This window comes from Centruroides sculpturatus, unplaced genomic scaffold, assembly GCF_000671375.1.
Source record: "Centruroides sculpturatus isolate CEXI.00-Female unplaced genomic scaffold, Cexi_2.0 scaffold1045, whole genome shotgun sequence".
Taxonomy (NCBI): Eukaryota; Metazoa; Arthropoda; class Arachnida; order Scorpiones; family Buthidae; genus Centruroides; species Centruroides sculpturatus.
In genome coordinates, this window is record NW_019385380.1 from 188519 (window position 1) to 198701 (window position 10183).

A 10183-nucleotide genomic window follows, 5' to 3' on the forward strand; every position below is an offset into this window, starting at 1 on the left:
GTTCTCTCCTGTACAGGTGTGATACCACACACACTACACAAAAGCCTGGGAACATTACAATTGAGTAGAAATACATACATCACACTACAGAAGGCCACTATATTGAATACATGCCACATTGTTAGGAAATTCCTGAATACAGACACTGACACACACATTTAATTTTAGTTTTGTTTTGGTTGCTATGCCTTGACTCTGGTCCGGCATAGTACACAGCCACAGGTGTGTACTGAGTATAACCCACTAAACCCAACACATAATAATAATAATAATAAGAGTTATTTTTTAATAAAATCTCATAAATGGTACCACAGACAATTTTAACTTTGTGCTAGTGTGTCTGAGTGTTTCTTAAACAAATATTTTTCACCAGAAAAGTTATTCATCTCATTGCTGGATTTTTTTTATAACTGATGGTAAATAAATTAATTTGTTGAAAAAGTTTAATATATTTTCAGAATCATTTTTTCAGAATCATTTTTTCAAAACTTTGATTAAAAAATATATTGACATATTTCAAGAATTTTATAAGTTTAGTAAACCTCACTACAGCTCAGGACACGTGTTAAATTAATGTCCATTCTAATGTACAGTACATTATAATGCAAATTTCAGCTTTACTGCATTTTAAACAGAAGTGACCACATGACGTTTTTACATATGTTGCAATGCGCATACTGCTGAGTGCCAATATGGTCAAGCTAAGTGCATATCAAGACTTTTCAGTGTCTGCTGTAGATTACCTAGAGCAAGAGAGATGTTCGTGTGACTGTTGCTTTAACATCTACAATTTGTATTTGTATTGGTTTGAATTATGATGGATTCTGAATTGCATTTCTCATATTAGTACTTTCATTCTTTATTGATGAAACTTGTAACCACAGACACAGAACCAATTTCCAGGGTATATAATACAAAAACGAACACTGCACAAACACCAACTCCTCCTGAGTTGTTCTTCAGGTGTGACAGAACAATTATCTAATGGAACATTATTCGAACAAACATCTGTTTGTAAAATATTTTTTAAAACAATAATTCGAACAACCTTTTGAAACTAAAAATATAAATTCAATGCTATGTGGGTGTTGTCATGCACATAACAATCGCTTAATTAATTAATGACCATAATGTTATGTAGAACAGGGCTTACCAGGCCATCAACAACACCATTTCTTTCTTAAAATTTATACACAATGACTCAAAATTAGCTTTAAAAATTTCTATGGCCTTCAACCATCTGAGATGCTCTGTGTTTGATGTTATAAGGAGGAGTGTGGCCCATGTGAAGCCCACAACTATTTCTGGATCTGCCATATTTGTAGAGAGGACTGTGGATGTTCTGGCATGTTGCACATCTGAGAGATGTTTTTATATTCTCCTTCTCATAGAACATCTAATGGATCCAATGTACTATACAGAGGTCTCTATCATATCTGGTGTCTCTGATGGAGATACTGTAGGGAAATCCTCTAGGGTTGGGAGTGTCCTTTCCATTTTGAAGGATGGTAAAAATGGATGAAAACAAGTATAATTTTGCACACGACAATGCCTTTGTAGTATTGAATTTATAGTTTAAAAGGTTGTTCGAATTACATTATTCAAAAAAAATTTTTTTACAAATGGACATTTATTCGGACAACATTCCATTGAGTAACCATTCTGTTGCACCTGAAAAATAACTCAGAAGGAGTTGGAAAATGTTTATGTAGTCTTTGCTCTTTGTATTATATGCACCGGAAATTGGTTCTGTATCTGTTGTTACCTATATCTCAGTGTGGAGTGGTGTATATGATACTTTTAACAATTCATCAAGAAAATAATTAAAGAATTTGTTATTGTATGTTTTAAGACATGCATGTAATGTATAAAAATGGCAATTTAAATAGTGTTTGCTATTTATTGAATGCACCCATCACTTTTTTAAATGTGTCACTTAATTTTTTAAATCACTTAATTGGTGATGCAATACATCACCAATTAAGAAAATATAGTAATTTTACTAACATTCATCTTGAACAAGACTATTTCACATTGTCTAAAGATTTATGATGTGTGTGCGTGGCCACTACAGCAAAATATATTGTAAATGATGTCCATTACAACCGACATTAATTTAATGTCTGAGTTTATGAATGTCAAAGTTTTCTCTGATGTTTTCTCTAACAACATAGAAAAACAAGATTGATATACAGTACATTAATTTATTATGATGGTTATTTAATAAATTCAGCAATATAACCTACTAAAGCTCAGTAAAACTTCTTACTGAGCTTTAGTAGGTTATATTGTTGAATTTATTATTAGAAGAAATGAACTCAAAAAATTTCATGACAATACAATGTATTAGTAAGTACTAGAGAGTGTGATATTAAAGTTTTCTGGATTGTGAAAACACTCAATTATAATTTTTCTATTGTCAAGAAATTTTGAGTTAGTGGGGTTTTACTGTATATTGCCTCATCATTCGTCAAAAAGTTGCATATATAACAATTAAAATGACCAAAATTTTTCTTTCTTTCCAGAAAGTTTGTTTTTTAATGAATGAAAGCTTCTGCATCGTGAATTTATTATTAATATATTACTAATTTTTTTTAGCAAGGTCAGTCAGTTATCATTCATCAACTCATATTTGATATTGAACTGTACATACATGAAATGGGACAAAAGATATGCACTGCAGCTGGAGTAAAGTATTTAGCATTTAGTGACTATGATGTTCAAATCATAGATGTAAGTTTTGTAAATAAAGTTAACAAATTATGTTAGAGCCATGCTTTTGCTAAATATAGCTCTAATAGTATATTTTGGTTATTATTATTTAGCTTTGTCCAGTTTCATCAATAGCTGTGATACTGGTTTTGATGCTTGTTCAAGCTAAAGTTGAAAAAAAAGATGGAGAAGATGCACTGTAAGTTTTCAAAATAGTTGTAATTAGAATATTTCATTATAATAATAGTTTCATTTCAGATTGAATAAATAGATGTTTTTTTTATTTTTATGAATTGTGATATAGTGGCTAATAAAACACATAAATGTTTCTAAAGTTTTATTGCAGTTCAAATAACAATTATTATGTTTGACATAACTATTCAACATCCCAATCAATCGTATTGTAAACTTAAAAGTATATGGAATTGGCCAAGAATTACTGTATTAATATGTATGGTACATTTGTACATTACTGATTTTAATGTAGCACTATCAAACAAGAATATTTTTTGCACGTTGTACTATACTATACTAGAATTTACAAATTAACCACTCGACAGTGAGGGACGGATATATCCATCCAGGGCGATTTGTGTGGCAGTGGTGAGGGACGGATACATCTGTTAAATTCTTTTGGGGTATTGCCAAAAACTAGCCAAAAACTGCCACGAAGAAAAAATTCACATAAAGAAGGAATTAGGTAACAATAGAAAAACTTTTCTTTACTAGACATAACTGTTTACAAAATCTTTTCCCAAAACAGTAATGAGAAAAAAATGCGTGGAAAAATACTTTAAAAATTATCCATGTTCATTCTCCACTACTTTGAGATAGCACCAAACCTGACCAGTGGTGATATTCAAAATATTTAACAAAGGGTTTGCTAACAGAATATTTTTCCTTAACAATTTTTTTTCGCTCAAATTAGCAACATTAGCACAAAAACTGACCTTAAGATACCCATATAAACAAAAAATATATATATTACACACGATGATAAAACTGACATAACTATGTGGTAAGTCACGAACACCAACAAACAAAATGGAAGTTTTGGTTAGAAATAAATACAATACTTTTTCTTAAATATATCTAATAATAGGCAGATGTCATTGTCTCTCGAAATACAATATCTTTTTTATTTCGCTGTCGGTAGCCATCTTGTATTTTCTCGCACATGCGGGATTGTGGGATCTCTCTTGTGACTGGATCTAGTTTCAAGAACTTTCTTGAGTCGATCGCGATTGAACGTCATTTCAGTTGAGATTGAAACGGTCGAGAGAGGTCGCACCAATGCAAATGGGGTATAATGCTCTAGTTTAGTAGTGTTACAGAGTATAATACATATATTTTAATATATTTTTTAAAAGAAACAAAACCACTGAGAAATGTTACATGTATTTAACAAGGTTCGAAAAACTTTGAAAATGTTAACAATGGGTTCGGCCGAACCTGTGCGAACCTGCTGAATATCACCACTGTACCTGACTGTTGAAAGGTTAATGGACATTAATTCTTTGTTTCAAATATGTTGAGATATTGGAAGGGATCCATTGGATTATTATTTCATGTAATCAGTTGCTAATGTAGAAACTTTATCAACTGAATATAAATATATATAAATTATAATTTTAGCATCAGTATTTCAATGACAAACATCCACAATAATGACTAAAAAGTTAAGTATTTTGTAGGTATTGTTGTATCTGCTTAGAACAGTGGTTCTGTAATGTATAAAAATGGCAATTTAAATAGTGTTCAAGAAAGAGCTCAAACTCGCGTACTCCTTATAGCAGAAATTCATATTAATCCATACTAATATAAATTCGAAGGTAATTCTGTCTGTCTGTCACCTTTTCACGTCTAAACCGCTGAACAGGTTTTAATAAAATTTGGCACAGAGATAGCTTACATGTTGGAGATGGACATAGGCTACATTTTACTGTGAGAAAATATATTACTCCCACGAGAAAATTTGATATAATGATATTAATGAATTTAATTTGATATAAATAAAATAAAATAAAATACACAAAAAAAATGTACCTCCTAATGCATGGTCAAAGCTACAGTTTGTTTATCTTATGTGCAAATTTGGCTCTGGCAAAACAACAACCAAAAAATATGATTGCATCTTCAACTTTTTGATGTGTAATTTGATATGAACCTAAAAACTTTATTATGACACCATCAGTTAGAAAGGTCATGTTGATTGTGTTTTGGGACAGTAAGGGTTCTATTGAGACCAGTTGGAGAATAGTCTGAAACCCACTGTTAGATATAAATGCTTCAAATTGCTGTCTGAAAGAATCAGCTGCAAATATGATAATAAATTTCCTTATTCCTCATATCAAATGGTATCCATGATCACAAAATTTAAGATGAAAGTACTAAAGATTTATCCTACATACAAATGATTACCATATTTTCAGGCCATTAAAAGAAGCACTTGGAGAAGGCCTTTTTGAAATGATGAGCTCATGAAAAAGGCAACACAAAAATAACTCTTTAAGCAACCTAAATTCTTCTATCATGACAGTATCATGTTATTAGTGGCATCTTTGGAGCAGAGGCCCTGGCCATCCAGCAGGCCCTTCACCTTATTCAGCCCCTCTACCGCCTGACAGTCATCATTTTTGACAGTTGGTCAGTCCTTCAAGCAATGGTGGCAGTTACCCATTCGTCACTGCCACTCATCATAGACCTGGCGGTGACTATCACATCATTTTCAACACCCCTCATATCAGGTGGACTCTGGGCATGTGGGCATCCCAGTCAACAAAGTGGCCGACAAGGCCGCAAGCACTGGCACTCATACTGGCACAATATGGTGCCTGCTACAGCCAAATGATCTCTCTCGGAGCATCACAAGATTAATCATCCGAAACCTCATCGACTCATGGATGCCAAGCCTTTGCAGAAAGGGGTGCGACCACCTTCACCAAGTGGCCTTATCAATATGCTTCATCCTGCCAAACTGAAGCTTTGCTGGCCTGCCTCTGCACGGACACGGCCCCACTGAATGCATTCTTGCACTCCCGTTGCCTCCGCAACTTGCCGGTGTGCCCTTACTGTGGCACAGAGGAAACATTGTATCACTACTGGCTTAAATGGGAGCCCACGTTACAATGGGCTTCAACGTACCCTCAGTACGAATCTGTCCCTCAACCTCAACCTGACCCGCTCATTAATTCCGATTTACTGGGCGTCTGCCGATGTACTGCCGAGCCAGCACATGACGGCCTTGGAATTGTTTATTTGCCAAATGGGTCGCTTCATCTAACCACCAAGCGGCAGCTTATTGGAGAATGTAACCCAAGTGACTGACATCTCCATATAAACCCAAGAAAAAGAAAGAAAGTGACATTCTAGATAAAGTCTGTTGAGAGAGAAGATTTTTCTTGAAAAGTAAAACAAATGTTGCCTGACATGCAGTAAATGTAATTTATAACAAAATTATTGTTTTCATTTGAATTATTCTCATATACATAATAATTATGTATTCAATAAATGAAAATATATTTCGTCTTATAGTAAATTTGTCTAATTATTAATGAATGTAATTAAATAAAATTTCTAGTAAAATTTTTCAAATATGGTAATTTGGCAAATATTATTATTAATATTCCTAAATGAAATTTTTATTTTAATATAGTGTTGTGATGAGGATTAATGAAAATATAAATATATAGTGTATTTAGACAAATTTCTCTGTGTATTAATTTTAATCATATTTTTCAGAAATTTGGGAAGACACATGTATCAAACTGGTTTTAAATTTGAATGGAATATTTCAAGTGGTAATTTTAATCAAGCTTGTATTTTCTAAAATTTGTCAAAAATGTTTGGCTGTTTCTTATGTGTTTTGTATTTTATACAGGTATTTATTCTGTGATGGATACAGATGAATTAAAAGAAATAGATCCTCATCCTAAAACACAAAAAAGGTAAGTAAAGATTAATAGAAATTATTAGTCCCTGACCACCATTTAAACAAGGATTACAGGAAATACTTGACAAGAAGTAATTCAAACTTTTTAAAATTTGAGAAAGTATTTATTAAATACCACTGAAATTCAAAAATTAGAAAACATATTTTAAAAATTTTGGATAAATTGAACTATTACAAGAAAATTTTTTAGAGAAAAACATGCAGTATGAAAAAAGGATACTTATTTGAAGTTTAGCTTATACAGCAACATCTATGTAAATTGCATCACTTGTTATATATTTATAAAAGCATTCAGTAAATGTACAAAGTAGCATATTTAAGCTGTGATTACAATTTGTACTAGCATATGTAGTTTAGAGAAGAAACCAAGATAATGCCAAAAAAAAAATTGAAATTTATAATGCACTACATTGCTTACGTAATGCTATATTGTAATATATTGTTAATTGTTATTTCACAACACAAACTTATTTATACTGTTAATGGGCATTGTTACAAGAATCTGCTATTCAGTTATGAAAACAAAAAAACTTAATAGTTATTTTTCACTGAATTGAATTTTAATACTTTTTAGATCATCTCAAGCCTTATTAACAGCTTTGTAGTGCTTTAGCATGGGAGTGGATGAGTTTCTTCAAGTATTCTGTACCACACTTGTGATAGTATAATAAATCATTGCAGTTACTGCTAATTCTTAAATCTCTTTTTAAATTTTGTAACTATTTCCTTTATTGGAGGTTTCATGTAAACAACAGTTTGTATCAGTTTAAATGACAACAATGTTAACAAACTAATGAGAGGGGACCTATCCAGGGCAAAAGCTTTTCTGCTTTTAAAGAATGTTATATATGATACTTTTATCTTTTATAATTTAAGGTCTTTGATAAGCAATTTATAAAATTGAAGTTTTAACTTTATAAACTAGATCAAGAGTTCCTAAACTTTTTTCGGCCACGGACCCCTTTACCGAAAACTTTTAAAATCATTGACCACCTAGTCGTTTACTTTACTTACTCAAAATTAATAAATTTGTACAGTACTCAATATTAAATATTTCACTAGATATCAAACTTTTCATTTTAATTACTTGTAATTAATGATTGAAAAAGATAATGCCATATTCTGTAGTCCTTTTATCTTGTGCAACATTTAGTATCAAAACCTACACTAACAAAAATTAAAACAAAAAAATACAAGCAGAGTTTTTTAATTTTTGACATTTATGAAATAAATATGCAAATTCAAAATAAGTACAAATATTAAAATCATTTTATTAAACATAAAAATGAAGAGAAAAAATGAACATATTTAGAAAGAATAAAACAACAAAATTACAACAACAAAAGATTTTAATCCGATTTATAAAAATAAGAATACCAAATAAATTAACTTGGGAAACTGGATTTAATGAGAGGGTGCACCTGGTGATCTGTCAACAGTTTATCTATATATGGTTTTAAATTAGTGAGTTGCATTCTCAAATCTCCACATTCAGTGATATGCAATCAATGTCTGTTCTGAAGCAGGTTTAAAACTACACTGAAGCCTCTCTCTACCAGTTACAACAATGGAAATGCCAGCAAATATTTTTGTACAACAGTCCATAGAGCTGGGTACAGAAGTGGAATATCTTGTTGCAGCCGAAACATTTGATAACCCTGTTTGAGTTATCTTGAGATCCTCGTTTATGCTGCAGAAATGCAGACAAGTAGTACTGTCTACATTTCTTTTTTGGTTCAGTCATATTATTATCTGAAGCATGGGTGTCCAACCTTTTTGTTCCTCTGGGCCACATTGGAAAAAGTCATGGTGTTTTGGGCCACAAGTATATATAATATATTTGCGACCTAATCCTTAAATATACAAGTATATTTAAGGATTAACATGTCTAGATTATAGTAATAAGTATTATAGCTTTATTATGAAAACGAATATTTTAAAAACTTAATTCTACAGACACTTTAAATTTTTACTTAGAAATAGATAAATTCATTTATTATAGAGGAGACAGACAAAAATTTATTTGAAAAACACAAATATTTGTTTTATTTGGGTCTCTAATTAATAAAAAAATGACGAAACACAATTTTAAAGTGTATTTTTATTCGACTATATATTTATAAATAATATGTAGCCCAAAAAGTAGCCAATGCGCCAAATGATAATTTTTACGCCAAACTAAAAAGTGGTAGCGAAATTTGGCGCAAAGTAGAGAAATCTTACAACGCTGGAAGGAATACTAAATAATGCTGGAATTGGAACTCAAAGGATTATAGACCGAAATTTGAGAAAAGGAGAGACAGGTCAAAAGATAAAAAGTAGTGAGGAAAGGTTGGAAAATTAAAGGCCAATATTTGCATAACAGAAGGTCTATTTAACCTTTCTCACTATTTATCTTTTGACCTTTCTCTCCTTTTCTTAAATTTGGGTCTGTAATCCTTTCAGTCACAACTCCAGCTTTTTATAGTATTCCTTCGTCATTCACACACCTTCGTCATTCACACATCTCCAAGTATTTGAAAATATTTTCTTTTCACTCAAAAATAAAATATGTATAAAAGTTTATGGCTTTGTGAAACTTCTTTTTTGAGTTTATGCCATTGAAATAAAAAAGTAAATAAAATAAAACAATTTGTCGGTTTTGTTTACACGTTTATTGGGCCGCATTCGAACTTGCCTTGGGCCGCATGCGGCCCGCGGGCCGCGAGTTGGACACCCCTGATCTGAAGAAATAAAAACTTTTGTTAACAAACAATTTCAACAGCCCCTGTGATAAAAAAAAAAAAACAGTATGTAATTACTTGAAACAGAAGATTTTTGTTCAAACTCAAATAAACTGTGTCCTCTGATTTTATTTTTTGTAGTACAGCAGTACTTCTCAATAAATAATTATATTCAAAGTTCAAATCACAAATAAGTACATGTCATATCAAATGAACCAATTTATAGCGTTTTATGAAAGCATGACCATACAAAACTGATAGATTCTAATATCAAATATCGTCACATCTCACCGTGAGCAAATGTGGACATGCAATGGTTTTTCATGTCCGTGCTTGCTTTGATACATTTGATAAGTAATGCACAGATATTTAATTAATATGCCTTTTTCGTCCTTTTTTTTATAACTGTATTTAAAATTTATTTTGTATTACAAGTACAATCTATATATTAACAGGACTTATTATACTGGAATTATGGATGCAGATATTTAGTTTTACAGTTCAAAAATAATGTTCTTTATTTAGTTCACCTGAACACATACACTTTAAACATGTGTTTCGGACTTGCTCGTCCCTCTTCAGCAGGCCTTCCAACGACACTTTCTATAATTAACAACAATCAACAATAAAAACATCTTCGGTACAATTATCACTAAAACTAGTTAAGAACACAGACATTTCCCGACAATAAATATTTAAAAATTCTTACAATTTCTGTATTGCCTATCTTCACTATCCTTCCACCTACACTTACTATCCACAGCAACCATACGATTTGACACATTCCTAATTTTTT

At 31.4% G+C, this 10183-nt stretch overlaps 1 protein-coding gene across 1 annotated transcript in view; it reads left to right on the forward strand.

The window, feature by feature from the left end:
- The first annotated feature begins 2601 nt into the window (after positions 1 to 2601).
- The window catches only part of LOC111638346 (DDB1- and CUL4-associated factor 15-like), a 10695-nt gene continuing 3113 nt past the window's right edge, over positions 2602 to 10183 (forward strand). Inside the window, exons 1-4 of the mRNA XM_023384042.1 lie at positions 2602 to 2733; positions 2826 to 2911; positions 6454 to 6512; positions 6593 to 6659. Of these exons, the coding sequence (XP_023239810.1) occupies positions 2659 to 2733; positions 2826 to 2911; positions 6454 to 6512; positions 6593 to 6659 (287 nt within the window). The 5' untranslated portion in view covers positions 2602 to 2658. The remainder of the gene's footprint in view (positions 2734 to 2825; positions 2912 to 6453; positions 6513 to 6592; positions 6660 to 10183) is intronic.